At 41.9% G+C, this 25,707-nt stretch overlaps 3 protein-coding genes across 5 annotated transcripts in view; 2 read left to right on the plus strand and 1 right to left on the minus strand.

The window, feature by feature from the left end:
- The first annotated feature begins 1,266 nt into the window (after positions 1–1,266).
- Positions 1,267–7,298, plus strand: cdhr5a (cadherin-related family member 5a). Its single transcript, XM_076287986.1, is given in 15 exon segments — positions 1,267–1,380; positions 2,438–2,543; positions 2,990–3,165; positions 3,557–3,619; positions 3,713–3,802; positions 3,930–4,009; positions 4,058–4,208; positions 4,286–4,471; positions 4,581–4,671; positions 4,757–4,854; positions 5,055–5,261; positions 5,435–5,548; positions 5,692–5,758; positions 6,135–6,292; positions 6,693–7,298. Coding segments are annotated over 15 exon segments (2,307 nt in total).
- Positions 7,299–14,736: 7,438 nt separating this feature from the next.
- rxfp3.3a2 (relaxin family peptide receptor 3.3a2) lies at positions 14,737–15,975 on the minus strand. Its single transcript, XM_076288052.1, has one exon. The coding sequence runs from the start codon at positions 15,967–15,969 to the stop codon at positions 14,743–14,745; it is 1,227 nt and encodes a 408-aa protein (XP_076144167.1). The 5' UTR covers positions 15,970–15,975; the 3' UTR covers positions 14,737–14,742.
- Positions 15,976–16,939: 964 nt separating this feature from the next.
- Positions 16,940–25,707, plus strand: part of adamts7 (a disintegrin-like and metallopeptidase (reprolysin type) with thrombospondin type 1 motif, 7) — a 68,232-nt gene continuing 59,464 nt past the window's right edge. For 2 of the 3 annotated variants that reach the window (XM_076286813.1, XM_076286815.1), the window contains exons 1-4: positions 17,152–17,567; positions 19,579–19,940; positions 20,228–20,417; positions 22,510–22,703. In XM_076286813.1, the coding sequence (XP_076142928.1) occupies positions 17,444–17,567; positions 19,579–19,940; positions 20,228–20,417; positions 22,510–22,703 (870 nt within the window). In that variant the 5' untranslated portion in view covers positions 17,152–17,443. The other variant, XM_076286814.1, reaches the window with a different exon arrangement.

Here is a 25,707-nt window from a genome sequence, read left to right on the forward strand (position 1 = left end):
GTTCACAAAATAAACACATTTAAACTTTTCTCTCATTTAAACTTTTCTCTAGACACCTGACTCAGTAGAACATTATGGGCAATTTAAATATCAATAACCTTTAAGTCTTGAGTTTGCTCAAGCTGTTCTATCAGAATAATATCAGAATCCTTGTAATCATTTTAAACATGTAGAAATCGATTCACTCTAAAGTATGTTTCACAAATGTTTGGAAATTCTACCCCCTGCTGGTCATAAGTGCTCATAACAACCTGTTCTCGTCATGCTGTAGGCCTACTGTACCTCCATGCTTGTCACATGGGTAGAGGTTTTTGTCACCCCATTCTAAAAACAGCCATTCATGATGTTTACTTATACAACAGGGTAACAGTTATTGAACAAAAATAAAAACTTTAATTTATATTTCAGATTTGTGCAATGTTTTTTTTTTTAAATAAAAAAAATAAGGATAATATGCGCACATCCAAAGCTTTTCAAGTGCCAGACAGTACAAGTTAAAAAGAAAAGAAGGTCTAAACACTGTGACTCCACATAATATGTCTTTTTATTTTCTAAACGTTTCAATTCTCTCAGGCCTGAAGAGATCGTCCCGGAGGTTTGAAAAGTTACCCACTACGTAAAAATGACATATTTTGTGAAGTCAGTCACAGTGTGCAGATCTTCCTTTCTGTTTAAGACTCTTACAATAAGACACCAATGAGAAATCAATACTAAATAGTATGATGCTCTAGTCTAGACACTATTGAGCCACAGAATAAGGCTTCTTGCAGAAGGGTACTAGCGGCTCCTATACAAATGCATGACATTAGCACGCATGTATGTGGCTGCACAATGTGTCTGCTTCATGTAGTACTGTGTCCCCTTGTTCCCACACTGAGTCTGTGTTTATGTGTGTCTGACTGTGTGTGCACGTGTGTGTGTGTGTGTGTGTGTGTGTGGAGAGAGAGAGAGAGAGAGAGAGAGAGAGAGAGAGAGAGAGAGAGAAGGGGGGATGGGCAGAGGCAGAGGGAGGAACCATGAGGCTGTACTTGTCTCGATATACTGTACTTATATACTTATAGCACCCGAGCAGCTTCACTCCAAGGCAGTCCTGATGGACAGAGAGGCACGGAAGAAGATTGGGAGGCACCGACCCGGCCACAGGCATGCTGGGATAACAAAGGATTCTGTGTCTCTGTGCAAACTGGCCTGTGGACACACTCCTGTGGGGAAGAAGATCCACCAGGCCAAACAGGCGTGTTAGCTGAAGGCTGACTCCAGTTACCCATGGGCAAAAGGCTGACTCTCCAGGTACCCATGGGCAATAGGCTGACTCTCCAGGTACCCATGGGCAAAAGGCTGACTCTCCAGGTACCCATGGGCAAAAGGCTGACTCTCCAGGTACCCATGGGCAAAAGTATTTCCGTGTTCTCCTCAGCACAGATGAAACTTGGGTTGACACACTAGCTTTCCGTCACGGGATCAAAAGAGTATATATACTTATACTTAGTTTTCAACACGCCAGCATGTGGTCTTAATGTCTCATAAATCAGCAATTGAACATTACAGCATATAATAGTTAATCTCGGCATTACAGCCAAATATACAATGTCAATGTTTCTCATTTGTAATGCAGACACCTGTATCACCTGTGGGAATGAGTTGTCCATTGTTGTGAGATGACATCATCACATAGGGACCAGGGAGAGATATTAATAAAACAACAAATCAAACAAGTGGGCTTGTGGGATATTTATTCTATGACTAATTCTTTCATAACCATCCCAACGGTCCCAGGGAGCCCACTAGCAGATGGGCTGGAAACGATCTGGGCTGATTTGAACAAAGAAACCACTTTCGCTTATACCTGGGACTGTGTACAGTTTTTACACGCATGAAGTGACCTGCAAACACAAGTCAACAATCAATGTCCACAGGCGGAAAAAGACAAACCAGGTATCTGGGCAAGGGTTCATTTGCACATTGTGTATTATATAACCCCTCCCCCTCAGTTTGAGGAAAATAAAGATATTACAATAATTCAGAGGGCCTCTCTGTAGGGCTGCAGAACCAGTAGGATATGAAAACAGCTTCCTGCAGTTGTGACATTTCAAGCTTTATCAGAGGAAGACATTTTTACACAGCAAAACCACAAGAAATCCTTCAAATGATGCAGCCGAAGTGGGCACATTCCTCCCAAAGTTCCTTTGTAAGTGGAACTGGGCACTAATGCAGAATGACCCCTCAAAAACAGATGCAAGTATTTTAGTAGGAGGGAGCAGAGCTGTCCACTGCTGGCAAGCTCTTTAGGCAATATATGACCGTAAGATGAAGTCACAAACATTGCGACTGGAATCAACTCCCACTCATGAGGGAACACAGTCAGTGCTTTATGTGGAGAAGTACCAGCTGGTACCACGGCCTCCCCGTCCTCCATACTTTCATTTGTGTGGATCAGATTATTGGGGACATGGAACAGCACAAATATTACGGCAAATCGCTAAATGGCCTCCTCTGCTGCCTCCTAACAGTCTGCCTTCACAAACTTAGCCAGTCGCAAAAACGTAAGTACAGCTTTGACCAACACTTCTTGTTGTTGACATGTAGCTGAGCTTTTGTGATCTGTCCTTTTCCTACCCCCACTGTGCATGTAGTGTGGTGTGGTCAGCGCAACACACATGAATGATATTTTATGTTTAATATATATAGGTAGAGGCATTGTATTGATGCTAAGCTCCATGTCTTAATATGTATCTTAAGATTATGTCATAATGGGATTCCAAACTTTCTGGAAATTAGAAACACTTAAAAAAAATGATGTTAGACATATAACAGATATTGCCATGACATGTATCAGATATTGCCATGACATACATCTGCTCAACGTTAGGAAAAAAAAACCTCTGAGGCCTATGAATTTAAACTTTTTCAGGGCTGATGAAATGAAGATTACTGTTGATGACTATTTTCACCCACTACGTAAACTTTGCTGTGTTCTTTATTGCCCTAGTGTGCACGGTCCCCCCAGAGCCTGTGTCCATCAGAGAGAACAGCACAGTCGACACTTTCATCGCCACGGTCAACACCACGGAGCGGGATATCACGCTGACACTCATGGACAACCCAGAGGAAGCTTTTGAACTGCGAGGGACAGACCTTATGGCCAAGAAAGGATTAGATTTTGAGGTAGAACTGATTTACTTTTAACAATGTTTGATGGTGTCGTTGCTTATGTTGTTGCTACAGTGGTTATACAGGGGGCAAATTGTGCTAAAGGAAAATGTAAGCTTACAAAATATTGGATATGAGTAACCAATAAAAATTAACACAAGGTTTATCTTTTATGGTTTGTCTAACTTTGTTGGTTATATATTCTTTTTGATTGTGTAAAAGTGTAAAAGCCTGTGTGAAGTCATGTACAGCTCTCCACTCCACAGTCTTATCGTTTGATGCCCATGTCAATAAAATATATTGTTATTAAATTATAAAATGTAAAATGTATGATTTAGGAGTTTGGGTTGGGTTTTCATGTGAGATAGGCGTATGTTTCCACAACTGTGTTCCACAACTCTTTCAGGCTCTGCTTAGTGAAGATGCACTTACAGTCAGGATCAAATGCAACAAAACTGGCTTCAAAGCAGTAAGTTTAGTTCATTCCCACACACATATTGTAACAGACGCAGGACGACATGCTAATAACCAGTATTATTATGGCATTTCTTTCCTTCAACAGGTTACCCTACCTCTTATAGTACAAGTAGAAAACATCAATGATAATCCTCCAACCTTTGCCAAGGATGAATATGTTTTAGAGATTGATGAGGTGAGTATGTGAAATTGTCTTAATCACTGTAGCGCTGTGTGTAGTTAAAATATGTATCTGCTTTTATGAATAAATATTATAGCGAATAAATAACTACTAAACCTTGACTTTCATAACTCTCTCACAGTTGATGCCAATAAATTCCAGTATTGGACTTATTGAAGCTTCAGATCTTGATTCAGATCTACTGTATTACACTTTGGATCCGTCCACGGTAAACATAATGATTATCTGGTCTTAGTCACAGTATGTTAGTGCTACTGGTATCACAGATTAACAAGGTAATACATGTATTTTACAGAGCAAATATTTCAGACTGCAAACAGAGAACTACCCAAAGATCTTGGTGCAAAAGATCGTGGAATATGATGTCATCCAGAAGATGACACTGATTTTATACGTCCAGGTACATGCATGGCAATCTTCATGTGTAGTATGGCAAATTATATCTACTGTCAATTAATTTGTTTCTCATCGAAACAGGACACACCCATTCCTACAGAACCTGGTGAACCGTCTTTTACAGCCACAACCACCATCTCAGTCAATGTGCGGGACATTGATAACCGCCCGCCTTGGTTCCAACCATGCACTAAGGCAACAATCGGCATTGCAAAACTGTGTTATAGCTCAGGATACAAGGGCAGAGTAAACTTAACTGAAAAACAAGTACGTCTTTACATTAATTATACATTTAAGACATACATTCACTTTCATTGTGACTGGGAATAGCAGTAGGTTTAAGAGGTAGTGGTATAATTGGTTCCTTTTTTCCAAGGAAGGTCCTTTACCGTTGCAACCAGGACCAATATATGCGAAAGATGGAGATAAAAACAGAAATGAGCAGATCAGTTACAAAATTCTAAAAGGTAAAAAAATAAATAACTAAACCTGCCATAAAGCCTGTCCACTTGATGGCTACTGCAATGATAAGTGTCTTACTTTTCCCGACAGGAAATGAGGACAGCATATTTCAAATTGATGAGAACACTGGAAACATAACAATGCTGAAGGCTGCTGACATCACTGGCCCAATTACCTTGACAGTTCTGGTAAATTCTTTGCTTTAGCTGTCAAATCAATGTCAGGCATTATAAAAATGATATTCAAACCACTTCATTACTTCAGGACAGTCCACTGTCATTAAAATAACTAACCACTTGAAAGCACCATTGGCTGGTGATGCTGACAGAGAGCCAATGGACAGTGGTGGTTTGATAATGCTGTGGCGTTATATGTCGTTAATGCACAGGCCTCACAAGTGACCAATAGAGATCAGTTTGCCATCACCTCCGTCACCATTGAGGTGATGAAGAAGAGTCGGAATCCGCCGAGGTTTGAGAAGGAGCGGTTTGAGGCCTTCGTCTACACTACCTCCGGGCCAGAGAACATGGTGATGAGGGACAGGGCATCCAACAGACCCTTTAGAGTTAGAGCACGCGATGAGGATTTCGCAACTGTAAGCATAAGTAGATATCAGTTGTAATACCGCTCCCCCCCCAAACGTTTGCCCATTGTTGTGCTGTGAATGTGTTGGTTACACAACAAATGTCATACAGAAATCAAAACAAAACTATACACTTTTTGTGTTTTTGTGTTTCTGTTGATTGATGTTGACTCTGTCTGTTTGAGGGTATGAATCCTGACATACGATATGAGGTCCAGTACAGCAGCTATGTCAACGTGACCACAGATGGTTTTGTTCTCCTGAAGAAGGCAGTGAAAACAGACTCCTTTGCTCTGCAGGCAAGTGAGGAGTCTGACAGAGAACCCCCATGCATAACAAAAACAATGAAAAATCCAAAAACATTGTGAAACAATCTGCCAAAAAAGTTCCGTCCTCTGGTACTCTGATTTATTTATCTGCCCATCTGTTTGGCGTTTCTCAGATCCGTGCGGTGGACATCTCTACCGGGGAGTCAGGGACGGCTGCCCTGTCTGTACAAGTCATACCTGGTGAGATTTTTTTTTAAAGTATATTTTTTGGGCTTTTTGCCTTTATTCCGACAGGACAGTGAAGATAGAGAGGAAGTGAGTGGGAGAGAGAGATGGGATAGGATCGGGATATGACCGCAGGTCGGATTCGAACCTGGGTCCCCGTGGGCACTTGGACCCGTACATGGTACGGGCGCTGTAGCCTATTGTGCCACAGCACCCCCCCCACCCCCCATACATGGTGAGATTAATCTGACCACTATTCAAAGAGAAAACAAGGTCAACATAAGGGCTTCATCTCTGTCAGAACACACTCACACACTCAATAACTCTCAGAAACGCAAAGCTCTAATTTTGATGGTACTGACATTTTTGTCTTGTTGGTTGTCTGCGGAAGTGCCGGGTGTCCAGTCACCGTCTGAAGGCTACAGGGCAGGAGACATGGCGTTGCTGGGCTTTGTCATGGCGGCGCTGCTGGTGATGTGCCTTATCGTCATCGGATTCCTCATCTCGCGCCTGAGAAAAGGGAACGCCAATGCGCTCAAGTTATCAGAGGTCAGCATCTTCTCATCCCAACTCTGTGAGTGAAGTTCTAGAATAATCACCCACTTTAACAGGCAGAACCCTTTAGACAGCCATCTGATTAAAGAGATTGAAGTCTGCAATGATTCAAGATAAAAATGTAAAATCACTGAGAAAGGGAATATGGTCTCCCAGTAGTCTAGGCAAAGTAGCGTTTTACGACAGAATTTAACATATTTCCTAAACTAGATTTCTTAGGACTCCTCATTCTGGACACCTCATAGAAATGATCTAAGCTGCAAAAGATTATTTTACAATTAGTTCTATTTTTGGCTCCAAAATGAGTTACTTTGCCTGGACTACAGGCTATCAAATGTTTTATCAGTAACACCGTGTTCACAGTGATGCAAAAAAATCTGTTCCATATGTGCAGTGCCTAGATCCATGCCTCAAGCTCACCCAGCCCAGAAGGCGACCCCGGGACAGCATGCAGTTCACCAATGACGGCTTCATGAACGAAGGGGGAGGAGACGCCAATAGAGGGCTTCCACCCAGGAGACACGTGGGCCCAGACCGCAGGCCGGACTCCATAAAGACTGCCCGGGCCCGAGCAATGATCCGCGAGCGGCAGAAACCACCATGCAGCACCTGTGGCCATCGCGTCCAGGCCAACCACGTCCACAACAGCGGCCCCCCTGCTCAAGCCAAGGCCCGGCCAGCCGCGGGGGAGGGAGCGGAGCAGGTGAGGTCCATCCTCACCAAGGAGAAGAAGAGGGACGAGCGGCTGAAAAGCGTCTGGTTCAAGGAGAGCGCCGACACCTCTGAGATCCAGGTGGAGATCATCCCGGACAACATAGGCCTCAAGCCTGAGCAGGACCCGGACGACCCGGACGCAGACTCAGTGCACTCCGCTGCACCTGTGGAGAGCGAGATGGAGCTTGGAGACCTCACTGCTATGATCACGCAAGATCTGGGAGGCCCAGGGACCTCTGTTTCTGATAACAAGGAGGACGAGAATGGAGACAAACCTGACCAGTAGTGGATGCTGATTTACAGACACTCCAGTTAAAATATGACCCAAATGGGAAAAAGTTTACAGGAGACACACAGAAACAGATGCTCTCCACTCATAGTAGGTTGGTAACGATTCCCACTTTGGCTTCTAGGGAACTCTCTGTCCAATGTTGCAAGTCTCTTTCTGCTTTTCCAAAACTGGTTGAATGCGTCAGATAACTCTTCAAATGGTTCAGGTTAGATTGATCAGGTCTTTTTTCAGCTAATCATGGTCCAAGAAAAGTGGGAATGAAGGCCTGCTCATTCCCCATGTGATACTCTTGTCTTGTCTCTACTGTGGGAGGTTTACGTGGCTTCTTAAAGGACAGGTTCGGTATTTTACACTTAAAGCCCTGTTTTCAGATAGTTTATGATTAAATAGAACGTTTAAGATTGAAATTTGGACACATGCTGCTGTCCTGAGAATTTTCGGTTTCTGTGGTAGCGCCCCCCCTCCTCCACAACGCTGCATAGGTGCACTGGAACAATCCTTCCTAAAACGCATTAAACTTTTGTTTACAAAGACGTGAAACTCACCGAGTGGTCAGGGGTGTTCACTGATATGCTCACACAAAAATCGCTGCAAAAGATTCTTTCCAACAGGTTTTATCGTAGTTTTTGTCCAACTCCATTGACTTGTATTGGATGTGCTGTGAGGTACGGTATTACGGAAACGGATATGGGGTTGTTTGTATTCTTTCTGTAGTCTTATGCAGTCGCGGTATCGTAGGCTACTACGCTATCCAAATTATTGTCACATCCAACCATGGCTAATGCTAAAATGTCTTGGAACTTGCACGATGTGAATGATAGCCTACGTGAATCATTACGTTTTCATCATGAAAGTTCCACAGCCAAAAAAATAGTAAACGTACAAAATCATGTAGCCAAATTATTCATGTAGGCTAGGATTAGTGTTAGGCTTATGGACATAACAAATAAGTTCTTACCCCAAGTTCTTCCAACTCTGTTGTCCCAGGAGGTAATGTGGGAACCGCTGTATTTCTCAGGCGAAAGAGCTTTTTGGGCGATTTCTTTCGACCAACGAAGTTCAGTGAAATGCAGACCGCAGAGACACGGTGATCAGCTTTCTGCAGATTCTCAACAGATGTGCTCACATCCAACCCCAGAAATTCCAGCCACAACTTTAGCCTTTCTGGATCGTTGAAAGGAAGTCTGTGACAACCTTTTTTGCTACGAATTTTCCCGCAACTCGGAACTGCACAAAATCGCCTCATTTTTAGCTGTCTGCAAAATACTTCAAGACAGCGATCTTCTGCTTCTTCTGTGTATTCAATGAAATGCCAGTGGTTTGCTTGTAATTGGCAAGACGGTGTAAGGTGCATTATCGCCACCAACTGCGCTGGAGTGTCTATTATTCAAGCTCTCAACGGAAGAATGTACGGGTGTGAGGCGGGAAAAATAGCTCCACAGTTTTACAACGCATGGTAAACACCTGTTGGAAAGAATCTTTTGCAGCGATTTTTGTGTGAGCATATCAGCGAACACCCCTGACCACTCGATGAGTTTCACGTCTTTGTAAACGAAAGTTTAATGCGTTTTAGGAAGGATTGTTCCAGTGCACCTATGCAGCTTTCTGGAGGGGGGGCGCTACCACAGAAACCGAAAATTCTGAGGACAGCAGCATGTGTCCAAATTTCAATCTTAAACGTTCTATTTAATCATAAACTATCTGAAAACAGGGCTTTAAGTGTAAAATACCGAACCTGTCCTTTAATTCAGCATTTTCGGCCAGGTATGACAGAGCAAAGTGAGGCCAGAAACATGCAAGAAACATATGGGACCGGGCTCTAGTGCATGGATTAAGCCTAATCCTACACTAACACTTATTTTCAATGAAGATTTTCATTGAAGTTCTCTTTTAGTCTAGGCCTAAATTTAATCCATGTGCAGGAAACCAGTCCATGAAAGCAAAAGATGGGAGATGATCTGAAAGGTAAAGGTAACTTATATGTGTACAGTTTATTTGTAATTGATATGGCACTTAATTGGCAATGTATTTTTGTGCACTTTTTGACCATTCTATGCAAAAGTGTTTTAGGGTTAGGTACAGTGACAGTGTTTTTCAGCCAATATGTTCCACTTTACTATTTAATAATGTGTTTATTTATTGTAATCATTTATTGATGGTTTGGTTTGGTGTTTAGGTCATCTTTAGCTGTAAGCTGATACTTTTCTTCTCACCATTCAGAGCTGAGAGCCCCCTTAGGAAGGGAGTTAGTGGACATGGTAAGGAGTTGTGCCATTACCAGAGTATGAATTCCACACCAAACAAGTTAATATGTGAACAAAATTTTAAGAATGGCCTGAATGGATTTGATTTCCTAGGACATATTTGTGTTATGTTTCAAAGCATTGTTAATTGATTTGCCATTTTGGAATGTATTTGACACATACTACTCTAATGCATCTACCAAGTCATCTCAGTTTTATGGACATATTTTGATACTTCAACTTGATAACCTTACTAAGCACATATTAAGCATTGGTTTTGTGTGTATTGTGTGTTTGTATTTTGTTCTTAAGGAATGTTACAGAAAGAATAACTTAATAAATTATTTTGAAATCAGGAACATATTTTGTTTCGCAGTAACTTTTTATTATAATGAAATGTAAGCACTCTATAGTGCATTTGCCCATTATAGTGCCAAAACATACACCAAAGATAGCCAAATCTTACTTCATTTGGGTGTTCCTGCACTGTAAAAATACCCTGTTAAAGTAGATTTCATTACTGAGCTTGAAAGAGTCATGAATCATCACTGTTTGAAATGTCAAGCTTATGTGCATGAATCAATGCACAAATGATTAAAACATGTCTTGGCCAAGATTCTTCATATTAAAAAATGATCAGAAGTCTTTGGGAGAAAGTAGAGAAATTGCTAACTTTGTCAAAGCTCTGATCAAATGTCCTTGCTGTATCCTTCTGAGGTCTGCTGTCACCACTCAGACTCCACTCATTTCTCTGCATCTTCTTCTACTAGTCCGATGAGATTAAACAGAAATTATTTTTCAGTGTCCTCACAGGGACTGTGTTGTTTTTGTTACCTCACAACTGATAAAATGGCAGCTTGACAATTACCTGCATGTGAACAATTACTGATGAGCAAATTTGCTCTGATGAGTTTTAGTGGAAAACTCCATGAGAGATGGACCCCATATCACAGGCAATGCCCTGTGGATCTGCTCTGTAAAACGGTTCAAAGGCACCCATCCAAATGCTGCATGTTTGTTGTTTCAGATATACAGTGGAACCGGAAAGTTTTGAGACCCTTTGAAGTTTCCCACATTTTGTTATGTTTCAGACTCATCTTAAAATGGATTTTTTTGCTCCAATAATCAACACAACAGGTGTTTCTAAAAAAGTAAAAAATAAAAAATAAAATACTGAAATATCCCATTTACATAAGTATTCAGACCCTCACCAGACCCTCACCAGATTCACCTGTGCCTAAATGAATTCATTGAACATTATTAGAAAAGGCAAATATCTGTCTATATAAGGTCTTATTATTTATTATGAATTTACAAAACACTCCACACCTGTGTAACTTGAAAGGGTCTGAAAAAGTTCTGGTTTAAGTTTTCTTAAGCGCATATAATGCTTTTCTTCAGGCCTGTTTTAGAACGCCGGTCATTATTGGGAAAATAAGTCCCTTCAGGGCGAAGCAGGACCCTTCCGCTGGCTCGCCGGGGTCCGGTTCGTCCTGTCGGGACTTATTTTCCCAATAATCACCGGCGTTCTATACATTATCCCTTAGATAATGTATAGTGACACGGGTGGAGCAGCCGTGGCCCACTGGTTAGCACTCTGGACTTGTAACCGGAGGGTTGCCAGTTCGAGCCCCGACCAGTGGGAACAGCTGAAGTGCCCTTGAGCAAGACACCTAACCCCTCACTGCTCCCCGAGCGCAGCTGTTGTAGCAGGCAGCTCACTGCGCCGGGATTAGTGTGTGCTTCACCTCACTGTGTGCTGAGTGTGTTTCACTAATTCACGGATTGGGACTAAAGAGACTAAATTTCCCTCACGGGATCAAAAAAAAGAGTGTATATAAAAAAAAGATATTATTGGGGGTGGGCTCTCTGGTAGCCCCCTGTCAGTGTTGGGCCCTTCGAATTGCCCCCCGGGCCCCTGCCGCTCCCTTATGTTAGAATGTGCGAAAATGTACAAAAAATGAAGGGATATGTGATATCTGCAGCAATGGTAGGCTACATTTATGGAAGCATATACTCTGCTGCCATGACAGGATGACTTCAGGGGAGAAAAGAACAGCTGGTCAGTGAGATATTCTGAGGACTCCTTCCTAATGCTAAAGTCACATGCCAGACACCTATTTCATGCAACCAAAGCCTCCAGGTTGTGTTTGAAAAGCGTTAACAAGAAATGTGCTTTGAATATTGAAAGCATTTTTGGTGTCTTTTCCTTTCCGTAGGCATTCAGTTATGGAAATGAGAAGTATTCTTGTAAAATACTTTGCACTACAGTGTTTTCATGCATGTGTTATGGTATGACCGTTTAAACATATAAGCCTATGGCCATGATTGAAATGACTGCCAACCATACTAAATTTACAGGAATATACTTGACTCAATGCCATTATAAGATTTCTCTATTATGAACAAATAATAATAAAAATATTTAAGCCTTCTTGCCCTACACTGATGCAAGCCACATTAGTAATATTTTCTCTACATTCTTAAAACAAATGTGTGTGTTGTTTTTAACACATCTCTTTGTCCAGACAGAGTTTGTGTTGAAAATAACACAACTTGCATTGTTTTTAACACCTTTATGTGTCCAGATAGGGACAACACATTTGTTTTAACAGTGTATGCTTCAGGCTGGGGATTCTACTAGACCACATCACAGCAGACAGGTACTGGCAAGCTATTTGATCATAGTTGAGTCATCATCTCAAATATGTGCTAACTGCTAACAAAAATGGCTCCAGGACAAGCATGATTCAGTGCGGTGCACCTACCTTGAGTACAAGATTGACCTATGGGATGATATTTTGCTCATTATGGAAATATATCTGTATCTGATATCTGTATCAAAGAAAACCCCAGCTTCAAAGGAAGCTATACTCGCTCACTTTCTTTCTCAGAATGCAGTCTGTGAACGACATTCTCCATTCAACTACAGTATGTTCAACCACTTTCACTTTGAAGCTGTTAAGGAGAATGCTCTCGGTGTTATGATGGAGTTCTTCTCTATGTTTAGTATCACAGACGGGGCTCGTGGAGAGAAGCACAGGAAGGCATATGCCACACTTAAGAGTCTCTTTCATCCCATATATCAAGTTATGCCTTTACTGGAAGCATACGTTCATCTTCTGAGGGAGACTCACAAGTTTTGTTATATAAGCTACACACACATTTGAGTTTTCCTCATAAATGGTGCAAGCTTTAGAGTTTAGTTGAGAAAAGGTTTTCATTACTTCCTGACTGTCTTATGCATGAATCACATGTGTTTCGGGGGTCGTTTGAAAGGCCATGGAACTGTGGTTGGTCAACACATGCACATCTTCGGACCATACACTTCCAATGTCAGAGAAATGCCATTCTGTTTATATTGTGGCTGTTTCCTGGGAATTGTATATCATGTTTGGGGCAGCCGTGACCTGGTTAGCGTTTCAGACTTGTAACCGAAGGGTTGCCGGTTCGAACCCGACCAGTAGGCGTGTCTGAAGTGCCCTTGAGCAAGGCACCTAACCCCTCACTGCTCCCCGAGTGCCGCTGTTGTCGCAGGCAGCTCACTGCGCCGGGATTAGTGTGTGCTTCACCTCACTGTCTGTTCACTGTGTGCTGAGTGTGTTTCACTAATTCACAGATTGTGTGAATAAATGCAGAGACCAAATTTCCTTCACGGGATCAAAAGAGTATATATACTTATATATACTGTTTAACAGACATACATTGAACTTGTAAACCTTTGTCTGCTCTGTGTGACACCTAGCTGTCTGGCGTTTATGCTGTGTCTCTCTGAGTGCCCCCTTCTCCCTTGTGTATAGAGTGGGACTTCTGAGAGCAAAACCTGGACAAAGGAATGGCTGAGAAGGCAATTAAGGCTGCTGCGGCAAAGCTCCTACGAGCGAAACATGTTAGCTTTGAAATCCCATATACTTCTAAAATACATGCCTTACCTGTTCTGTGACTACCTTTGAATGAAAAACCTACAAAATGAATAAATGCTGCTTTAAAATGTTGGTTTAAGATGTTCACAATACAGCAGCCACCTGTTGGCCCAGAGAGAGAGAGTAGGCTACAATAATAGAATAACACTGCTTTATCATTCAAACATGGATCTAAGATCTCCAGAAAACTCCTTGGTCCCTACCATCTGGAAAACTGCCCAAGGAGACTTCAGGGTCAGACATGATGGTATGGTATTCTAGTCACAAGGAGAGCATGGATACAGTTCTTAACAAATGGAGGCACCCATAGGCTTTCTGACTCATCATACCACCCTGGTAACATAGCAACTAAAGTTTCTCATGGCGCCTCTTACATCTTTTTGATATATAGATCTATAGCCATTATGTAAAGGATAACAGCCACCTAGGTGTCCTGTTATACAGAATTAATGGACAAGGGGGTTTTAGTTCTTCTCTCCGGGTGATAAAAATGTCTAGCCCATATTATTGGATCAGGATGCTGTCTGCCTGTCCCTACATACCTTCCTGCCTGTCAATCAAAACCAACGCAGTAACAGGTCAAGCACATAAGAATTCTTTATTCTCAGTGTGACTGATCAATAGTCTGGGAACCATATTTTAATGTAAATGTCCATCTTCAATCACATAATTCTCACCAAATTCATCACTAAGCAATAGATTAAAAGTTGATAGTTGACGAATACATTATACTACTTGAACTGCAATCATTCCAATCACTGGACTGCAATGATAATGGGTAGGGTACAAGATACTGTATGCGTCATGGAAACAATTTGTGTATAATGTGGCCACTGGACATCTCCAACAGATACAGGACATGATGTCATTAAACTATTTATACAATTTACCCAGGAAGGCAATCAATGCCTATTTAATTCAGACACCATATTTACATTTCTGTTGTATAACAGTCAAAAAATCTATTTAAAATTGTGTTTGTACCTTTCTTTGTCTACACAAGCACACAACATGAGACAATATCATGATTACATCGTAATCTCAGTGTCATGACTCTTAAATCATTCTAAATAATACTTTACCATATGCAAAATGTCACAGTAAAATTACAAAAATAATCAACTGTATGTACCGTAGGTTGCTGTATGAATGATGCTTTCAGCACATTTCACATGTAAAGACAACATTACAGCACAATTCTTGGTCTTTGTACACAGTCATTCCTTTTGCTGAAACGGGTCCACAATCATAAGGTGTGGCTTAGAATAAAACTCAATTAAGAAATCCTTGAGTATATCCAGGTCGTTCCACTTTTCTGTCAGTAACACTTGGTTCCTCGAATGGTTGGTTGCATGCTAGAGAAAAGGATCGGTCAATGACAGAAAGTCTACAATTTTCGGTTTCCAGTACATTGAGCGGAATAATGCCTTGATGAAAGTCTTCCTTCTCTGGTTTTGTTGCCGATGTGAATGCGCGTAATTTACAAGTCGATGCCATAACTGGTGAGGATATGCGCCAGAACAAATTCTTTAACATTTTTCTGAACTCGCGTCGCATTAAACAGTAAAGAACTGGGTTCAAACAACTATTTGCATTGGCTAGGCAAATAGTTACGGGGAATACATACGTGTGCACAATGTAGTATGCTCTGTCCCAATGGATAACATTCAGTTTTACCAAAACTCCCCAAAATGTCATTGCATGGTTGGGCATCCAACAAAGAAAAAATGACAGAACCACAATTGTCACTGACTTTGTAACTCTAGAACGTCTTGCAGTATGGTTATTGTTCATACTTCTCCTACGAACGAACCTTAAAAGCATCAAGTAACAAACTGACAGTATAAGCATCGGCAACACGAAAGCAATGAAAATTTTTTGAAGATGGTATAGGGCAAGCCAGCGCTGTCCATTTGGGAATTTGAGTAAACACAGCTTTTCCCCAGCAACCGTTTTTACCGTGGCAAAAATTGTTGTTGGTGCCGTGGCCACAGTGGCCAAGATCCATAATACCGCACTAACCCATTTGACAGAAAACATCCTATGCCGTGTGCGGTTTCTCAGTGCTGAGGCGACAGACCAGTAACGGGTGATGCTCATTGCAGTCAAGAAGAACACACTAGCATACATGTTCATAACAGTGACTGACAGAATAACTTTACACATGGCATCTCCAAATGGCCAGCTAAAGTCCAAAGCAATGTCCACTGCCCAAAATGGCAGTGCGAGAACGAACAGAAAGTCAGTTACAGCCAAGTTAAGGACAAAAAAGTTAATACTTGATTTCTTTCTACTCTGCCTTAACTTCATAAGAAAAAATACCAACAGGTTTCCAACGAGTCCCACCGCGCACACCACGGAATACACAACAGATATTATTATCCTAAGTATTGGGGTGCCGTCTGCTGGCAAATCTATATCCTCAAGACTGTTAAATTTATTATCCGACAGAGTTTTGTTATTCGGTCCGTTCCCGGTCAGGTTGAGGATTTCCTCCATCCTTTCAGTAAGCTCTCTCATCAGCACCGGTCCGTTTAATGTTTGCATATCACCACAGCTGACTTCAGCGACGTGTCAATACAACCACATCATGTTCCACATTTATAGTCTAAAAAAATAAGCAATTGTTTGGGAGCTCTTGGGGCAACGAACTGCAAAACTGCGTTCACTGTTCCGCTCGGTGAAGTCAACACGCTTTTTATGTGGGGTCCATTCGCCACTCCCGCCTTAGGTGAGAGAGCATTGGAGAAAGTTGTGATTGACAGTGTGTTCTGGTGATGCAGCTAGTATCATTCTACATTTGATGCAAATGGTAGTCCTGTCTGTCTATTCTCTCAATTCCCCTTGAACCAATTTATTAGAAAATGCAACACGTTTGTGACATTAGCCTAAAATTCAGATGCTACGCTACTATATTTATCCATCCCAAGTAGCTCCACTCTTTAAATCGTTTACTTAGCCTACTTGATTAAATTAACCGCAAATAGTCTAAATTAGGCAATATGCTATTTCGTAATTTGAGTCGGGGGTGCTATGTACAGGAATGCCCAGCAGAGGAGGCACTAACTGAGGCTATAAGACTGTAGGCCCTTTTGCGGAGCAGCTCTAAACTACAATGCATTCAGACTATGCAGCATGCGCCTGACTTGCACTTTGCTTAGGGGGACTTCAACAGACGGCGGAATGTTACAAGGGATTTCCCACTGATCATGGCTAATGAAGCCAGGATGCAAGCTTTGAAAGCGTGAACTGTCATAGTTATTTCTGGACAGAAAATTGGGACCCATCGAACATCGTTCCATAAATCAATGGTTAACGCTCTAGCTGTCTCTTCTTGGACTGAAAATTAAGACTGCACTCTGCAGTCATGAACAATAGCTCTCAGTAATTGTACAAAATAACCAATCCTAATCCTAATGTAAAATTATGTAGTCATTTAGTAATGCATGCACGCTAGGCTACTCCTAATACACAATGATGTTCATTTTAGAAGTGTTGAAAAGTCACTCGGACGCATTTGCCTTTGAGACCATATTCCAAAACGGTTACCAAAGATACAGAAGGACAAAGGATTCCCTTTTGCCATTCTTCGCTCAAGTTTCCAGAGAGGAGCATTCTTCGGGCCCTCCCACCAACTCTTTCGACGAGGGCGGTTCTATAACAAAGTTTGGGTTTGTAGGAGAAACTTTCTTCCTGTGCTGGGAGCAGGGGTAGATGCTGAAGAGGCTGTGCGCCTTCTTAGCAAACATTCACACGAGCGGCTTGTGCATAGGGCATGAGCCCGGAGGAATGGTCCCTAACCTCCTGAACGCCAGAGCGTCTATTATGCTTCTATGATTTGGTTTCACAGGAGATATTATCCAAATGGTCAACCCGTCCTAACAATGCATTTCAAAATGAAAAGTCTTTAAAATGACAGTCGTTACATTAGGGGAACGAACTAGGTAAACGGTTCCATTGTTCGACTTACAACATGATGCTATATGTGTACTGTGGAGTTCATACGCTTCTGCGAGCAACTTCTTTTCACCTTTTAATCACAGCTGGAGTGCTCGTTATGCTTGAAAATATGACATATGGAATTGTACAAGGAACAGGTGAGCAATCTCTTTATGTCGATCAGAGGGGTTCAAAGGCCTCGTAAAAAAATCTTGAGCATTAACATTCAACTCGACATTTATTATAGTGCGTATATTGATGCCATATTGAGTTCTTGTTTATTGATAGGTATATTTAGTGCATGGAATCGCATACCATAATAAAAAAAAACTTTGTCTTAAATTAGCTGTAAGTGAGCTTTAACATGTTGTTGTTAAAAAAGTAGGTAAATGTTGTTTGCAATCGTTTGATGTACTTGGGGAAAATAGGTCAATAAAACCTTAGCGTGAACCTGGACCGCTCAGTGAACTGAAGTTACGGTGTGGTGGGCGTGGCCTAAGCAATTGGGCTGCAACTGCTACAAAGTTAGCCTATATGGTTGTCGAATCTGACTTACAGAGGTCAGCAGGGGAATGTGTATTGCTTGTAAGGTCGTTTTTTGTGTCAGAAATCGATTTCACATCCTTGATTAGGTGAGATCTGTAAAGACAAACAAAAGCTGAATGCTAATAATAATGAATGAATGCTGACTATAATTCTCAGATATGATAGGTTATATCTCCAACATGTCCGACTTCTGTGCAGTGAAATTTAAACTGTAACATTATGGATATGCTTCTGTATTTTGTCATAAGCGCTTTGGGTTCTTAAACATCACGGGTGAATCCAGTGTATGTTTGAGGCCAGGCAACACTCCCTTCATGACAAACTCCTTTCTTGACATCAAAAGAGGACTGACAGCAGTTTAAATACTGCAAGTGGGGTATAATAAGTAACTGTTGTTAGAGTTTCAGAAAACCTCAGGCTATAATGGAGACTTCCTTATGGTAAAGAGGCGAACCTTTTTTTCTCACTTATATCCTGTCACTAGGTATTATGCTCTGGAGATTAGGCCTAACACTAGAGGTGGGTCGGTCGCGAACGAACTAGTTCCTTCGAACGAGTCTTTAAAATGAACGACCTGAACTAGTTCGCCTTTCCAGTAAGCATAGCAACCGTTTCCATGAAAAAAAACAAATGGGCTAGTGAGACTAGTGGGAGAGCATACGATAAAAAATAACGATAATGTACATTAACAATTCCATTTTGCATTTCAATATTGGCATTTACATTTAAATATCTGTCTAATGGTAAATGCATGCAGTCTTTGTATTTTCTGTGTCATGTCAGGTTAATAAATGTCTCTTCAATCTGTCTCGTTCGTTCGTTCTCACGCCAAGACCTGTTTCACTTCGGTCTGTCGTTCTCGTTAAGTCAGTCACTCGTTCTTGGCAGAGTGAAGCAGAAGAAGCAGAGTGATTATGGCTCTGTAACCTGGGCAAAATGGGGACTTGAAACCTTTTCATCAATATAATCTTTCTGCCAAGCCTTTAAACATTTTTGTCGGCATAGCCTACTGGGTCTTTGTTCCTTTATGAATGAACACATTTTTAAAAAATAAATTAGCTGATCTAGCCGTAGTCTAGGCTACTTCAATATGTCAATTTAATGTCAAGATGAATGAACACATTAGCTACTGCTGTTTTGTCTAAAAGTACACATAATCATTTAGTTGCAGCTATATTTGCCGCTACAATTACAGTGTTGTGTTGACCGTTTTCACAAATGAGGAGCTGAGAACCTGCATTCCATGATTCACCGCTGAACTACGTTGTAGGCTACCGGAAATGCGACTGAACGAAAGAACGAACGATTCAGAACGAATCATCTTGGCGAACTGAACGACGCGAACTGTGTCATGAGAACGAACGACAAAATCCACCTCTACCTAACACTCAACTAAAGAGATGGCTTCCTACAGAGTACCCTGTCATTGCCTGACAGCTGATGTGCCTGATATATAGCAGCAGCACTGCACTTTAATATTTAATGCATGTTAGTTCAGACATAAATTAGTTTTCATTCATTTTGGCAGTACATGCCACAGTTGCAATGATAGAATAGCTGTGAAGAAGAAAAACATTGCACTTACTTAGAAAAAAAAGATTTACTTTGGGCCTTTTGTTATAGATGCCCCCCAAGGACTTCCTCCGTATGAAGTAGTTCACCCTCTCAGGGTGGATTCAAGGGGTCACTTCATTTCCAGTGCTGTGTCCTTCCATGTGAGCCGGATTCAACGGCGGGAGACCCAGGAGGCCGGGAGACTGGCTCAGGTTTTCTACCAACTGCAGTATGGTGGACGCAACTTGCACTTTAATCTCTCTCTGAATCCACACCTTGTTGCCCCAGGGTTTGTTACAGAAAAACGCTACGGTGGCCTGCAGGGCTCAAAAGTACACCGACCCCGCCACTCTCTCTGCCATTTTATTGGGAAGGTGTTGGAGGGCTCCGCCGTGAAGGGTCAAGCTGCTCTTAGCACCTGTGATGGCCTTGTGAGTGCCCTACACTGGATTCTGTTAAAATCTGGTTTTAGTTTTCCTGCCAGAGAAGAGGATAACCTTTGAAATTTCCAGAATAGATATTCATAGTGTGTTTAACTGTTTCACTCTCTTCTGGATTTTGACCTGATATGTTATTGTAATGATAAACTGGAGTATGTTAACATTGTATAGTTGATGAGCACTATCTCAAGTGAGATGATTGGATTGTCTGAAAGATGACATGCTGAGATTAAACTGAAAACATAGTATTGCAATGGTTATTATTTTCTCGGTTTCAGACTGGGCTTTTCAAGCTAGCTGAAGATGAGTTCTTCATCAGGCCGCTTGAGCGGGCTGGTGGTGAGCGGGCGCCACAGGCTCATGTTATTTATCAGCGCCAAGCTTCTCAAGTGGAGGATGAGCAGCTGCCGCCCCTCACTGGTGGACCTGCACTCAACGGTTCCTGTGGCTTCAACAGTGAAACACCAGGTGCGTACTGCAACACATAGTATTGCAAACACTATGTGCCTGTAAACAAAAACACAAACAGTCAGGGTTGTGCAGCAGCATTTGCAGATTTAGCCTCCATTGGATTTTAATTTACTGTATGAGTTGAGTTGGAATATAAATTTAATTGGTTGTGGGCGGCACTTGGGTTTTGAAATTGGAATGAGGATTTACTGAGCACTTCAGTCAGTCAGTGATTTAGTTTGCACGGCATGATTAAAGTGTATGGAGACTGAAAATGCAAGGGGAGCTGAGCTTCCAAATCAGCAATGTAGTTAAATTCCGTTTTTAATGCTGGAGGGTAAACTAGAGCAGTCTGGGTAATTACGTTCTCTCTCACGATGATCTTATCTAAAATATAACCAGCATTATAACATGTAAATTATGTATAATATTTTATATGAATTTAACTCAACCTTGATCCCAAAACTTTACCATTGCTTGCAACAATATAGAGAGCTTATGCAATTACTCAGTTGGATATTAGCTCATTGATGTAAGGGAAATAAAAGATCCCCCTCCAGATTTCCAGAATAGATGCCCATATTATTCTTCAGTGTTATTTCAGGAGGCCTACACTGGCATATAATAGTATTGCAATGAACTAGATGTACCGCAGAGCGGTACAAAATATGACCGCCGCCCAGTCCACAAAAATAAGTCACGCTGAAAGGCATATATGATTCTAACTGTCTCACTGAATTGCATTATGCACACTCAATTCTCACTGGTATCTGCTAGACAACAAGTACCAAAACATGATTAGTTCATAGATTTCACATGTAATATACATTTTATACAACTCCACCCCCATCTTGCCTGTTCATAATTCTGAGAAATTCTTGAATTGTGTGCATGTGTGCGTGTACATGTATATGTTTATGTGTGTGTGGGTGTGTGTGTGTGCGTGCATGTGTGTGTTTGCCTGTTTATGTGCCTGTGTGTGTGCATGTGCATGCATGCGTATATATATGTCTACTGTGTGAGTATGTGTCATACGTAGGATTATTGTGAATGTATGTGTGTGCGTGTGTATCTGTTTATGCACATGTGTGCATATGGAATGGGTTTACATGACCCCTGGAGGCAAACATACGCAAAAAATTGGTCATCCTAGGCCCTACGGTTCTCAAGATAAAAACTGTGTCTGCCCTACCCTCCTTTTGGGGGGTCCAGTCCAGCGGGGGGGCTACAGATCAAAACGAAAAATGACGGTTCCATGTTATCCATGTGGGGGTACATGCCCACCAAGTTTTGTGTACCCCAGTCTTTCAGTGTCCCGGGAATCCTTGTTGGTGTACGTCACAAAATGTACACATAAATTATTTTATTGTAAGGCCCCCCATGAACGAAAGTACACAAAACTTGGCATGCATTCGGAGGGTGTCATAATGATCCTACACTTTTAATTCCGTGCAGTTTTGACCTTGTCAGCCAGAGATATTGTGATGAAAACACCTAATTTTTTGAAATTTTAAAAATTGGTCCTCCTAAACCCTACGGTTTTCGAGATATTCACAGAAAACTGTGTCTGCCCTACCCTCCTTTCGGGGGGTCCAGTCCAGCGGGGGGGCTACAGATCAAAACAAAAAACGATGGTTCCATGCTATCCATGTGGGGTTACATGCCCACCAAGTTTCGTGTACCCCGGTCTTTCAGTGTCCCGGGACTCATTGGCGGAAATTTGGGCATGCGAAAAAGAAAAAAAAAGAAAAAATCTGACTAAATCTATATGACCGCCGCTTCGCTGCGCGGCGGTCATAATAATGAGTTACTATGTTCCAGGTGAAAGATGTTTAAGGGAAATGTCACGATATTAGTATACCCTAACCCTAACAATGACAATATTTCCTTGTGGGAGTGATTTTCAGAACAGACTTAGTGTATGCTTTGTGGTGTTCTTAAACAGCGCTTGCAGTGCCCAGCAGAAATAAATCCCCCCATTAAATCGGAATAAAAGCGCACACGTTCTCTGGACATAATGGACAGGCAGAGCATTATTGCCAGTGGTGAATGGGGCTGCTGGGTGGAGGATAGATTGGATGATTGAATTGAATTGTCCCTCTGTGAACAGATCCGTCCAGGGGTCTGCAGCGCTGGGAGAGGCTGCGGGAGCGTTGGGAACGCCGACGGCACCGCAGGAGGATCCACGAACGCTCCATCAGCCGTGAGAAGTGGGTGGAGACGCTGGTGGTCGCTGACCCCAAGATGGTGGAGTACCACGGAAGCAAGGGAGTGGAAAACTACATTCTGGCCGTCATGAACATCGTGAGTGCACCGTCGAGGGCCGGCGAGCAAAGCCAGGGCAAACACTGCTGCTGTCTCTCAGGTTTTATGCAGCACTTTTTGGAGAGTGTGGTGAAGAAAATCCTCAGAATTAATGTCTTTTTTTTATCCCTCCTATTACTTGCATACTACTTTGATGCAGAGTTGAATCCTTCTGCATCTCTGCCACAATCTCTGTTTATGCAGAGGCCTGTTTAAGCAACCTTTAGGCTGCTACGGCTTCCTTGGGCGGCAGCCAAGTCAGCTGAGCTGACCCAGTCCCTGCACCGTTGCAGTCTGTTAGGCACATTTTCCAAAATACACCCATGGCATTTTGCCTAGCAGCTGTTACTAAGGGGTAGGCAATGGAAGACAGAAAGGAAGACAGATTTCAAAGACAGAAATCTTCCCCTCTTTGTTGAGCATGGAGGATGTAATGTGCAGGGAGAGACATTCATTATTCTGCTCTTCCTGCAGTATCGTGGAGTGAATGTTTTTTTCTTTTCTTTTCCTCTGATGTGCGAGTGAAGTGCATTGTGTTTGATGTTATGTTTGAAGGCATTGTACTGAAAGGTGTGAGAGACACAGGAAGGAGCCATCAATCTTTCCGTTAGTGCTGTGTGCATTCATAAAAACACGTCATTCCATTATATTTCCTCTCCTGTGCCCTGCCTAGCAGAGAGAGAGAGAGAGAGAGAGAGAGAGAGAGAGAGAGAGAGACAGACAGAGAGAGCTAGAGAGAGAGTTAAGTGTTAAGGGACATTAACAGCCATGCCAGGTATGTAAGTGCTGCTGAAACAGTGAGCCAGGCTCAAGACGTGCACAGATGACGCAGTGCCATTAGTTCAACAAAGCATTACTTACGTTTACAATGGAGGGCTCTGATGTGTGGCAGTGAGAGAAAGAACTGGAAAGAAAAGCAGAATTTATAGGAATAAGTCCCTTTATACCTATGAAACAGTCACCAAGAGATTGCTGTATGTGCACTTTGTTAAGGTGTCTCTCTAGCCTTCAGAAGCACCCCTGTTAGTTTCACTTGCTTTTCACAGATCTAACTGTAGCAGGCGTTGGTCATTCTTTCCAACCCTTAGAGCATGTTGAAGCTCATGTGGTGGTTTCCTGACATACAGCTCACAGTGAGATTCTCCACTGTTCATTTCACCCAAAGTGGTTTGCTGCTCCACTTTCTTTGATGTCTTCGCTAAAAACATGGGTTGATCCCTCTGCAGATTCCTGACTTTATTGCCTATTTTCATCTTCCCTTTCACACTGTGGTAGGGGAGGAGGTGTCAACTTCTCTTTGTGCCTCAGTCCTGTGGAGAGAGAGAGTGAAAGAGATATTTCCATCCAAGTTACATTTTCCCCAAGACAACAATACTGTCTTTACTTTCAGACATTTGAAACATCAGTGCAGCACCTGACTTAACGAAGAGGTGCAGATGTGTTATGTGCAGTCAGTATGCAACAGTATTCACAGTGGCCAAACTAGGTTTGATCCAAAGTCTGCTATGCACAATGGTACTTATATATATATGATAAATATATATAATGTTTTGTATCATTGAAATGACAAAGTAATTTTGTTGTAGAAAATTAATTTCTTAAGAAATACTGTTCATTTGATGTTGTTTAATTCATTTATAAATGGTGCACTGTCACTTTGAGACTCTTTTGCCAGCTCCACTAGCCTAGTGCTGTGCCTATGGCTCACAGTTATATAAATAATTATATATTATTTAAATGTATTATATATTATATAAATGGTCAGTAGTGGGAACTACTGTTGCCATCGCGATTTCCTTTTAAAAGTTTCTTATTTAGGAGATATCAATTATCAACAATAACAAGCCAGCTGGAACCTGTCGCACTCTCTCCCTCTTGTGCACGCTCAAATGCGTTATGCGAGTAGCATAACGTAGGCCTAGTTAGATCTGCTGCAATGGAGATACTATGTATCTCGATGTAACAAGCTGTTTTGACATTGACATGGTAAACGCCCTCTAAGAAGAATGTAAAGCAGTTTGCTGTAGCCTAAAGTTAATCACAACGTCGTCTATGCTGGACAAAAATAGCGAGCGGCCTATTATAACCTAATTAATTAAATGCACGGCAGGCCGGAATAAAGTGTGTGGCGGGCCGGATCTATGATAAACTAATAAATGCTCGGCGGGCCAGATTAAAGTGCGTGGCGGGCCGCAGTTGGGCCGCGGGCCGTAGTTTGGACACCCCTGACCTAGCCATTTGAGTTCTATTTGATTGACCAGCAGCAATTCAAGTATGTTCATTGTGGACCATTTGGCTTTGTTCAGCATACTTCTTCCCGTAGAGGTTTGAGAGCCTGAGAGAGACGCTGAGGCATATGGACGAATATATGGCTTGTTTGCCATCAAAAGGTCTTTGTGCTGTTGCTGAATTGACTTCGCTGGCCTTGATGTCTTGGAGGGCATCAAAAGGGCTTTGTTGTTGTTTGAAGTCAACAACGATTTCAAGGGCTTTTTGACATTTGCAGACGTAAGTTTCTGCCATGTGCAGTTCTGTGCTGTTCATGGCATTGTCATTATGTCCACCGCAGCACTAGGTTTCCTTATATGTTTTGTCTTTTTTCTTCTTCTTCTGTTTTTTCAGCAAGTTGTTGGTCAACGGTGTGTTGGTGTTGTGTGGTGGTGGAGTGGAGTGGGGTGGTGTGTTGTGTGGTGGGGTGGGATGGGATACTGCATTGTTAGCACATTATTCTTGTAATACACAGCTAATTGTATGAAATTCTATCCATTGAGGGCGCTTCAAACAACATATTTCACTATCTCAAGATCTGCATGTCGCAATATGTCCCAAAAAGTGTACTAAGATTTACAAGCTCAAACATTACAATAGTCTTGCACATCAAATGCACATCAAATTTTGTACAATTCCCTTCAAAGGGGGTACTACAACTGACACATTTCAATGGCTGATTGGAAACCTATGATCTTCAATTGTGGATGTGTATCTGTGTACAAAACATGTGCGC

Source organism: Alosa pseudoharengus, unplaced genomic scaffold (assembly GCF_046254945.1).
Source record: "Alosa pseudoharengus isolate Yale_2024_CS ecotype anadromous, Long Island Sound unplaced genomic scaffold, YU_APseudo_1.1 YU_APseudo_1.1_scf_16, whole genome shotgun sequence".
Taxonomy (NCBI): Eukaryota; Metazoa; Chordata; class Actinopteri; order Clupeiformes; family Clupeidae; genus Alosa; species Alosa pseudoharengus.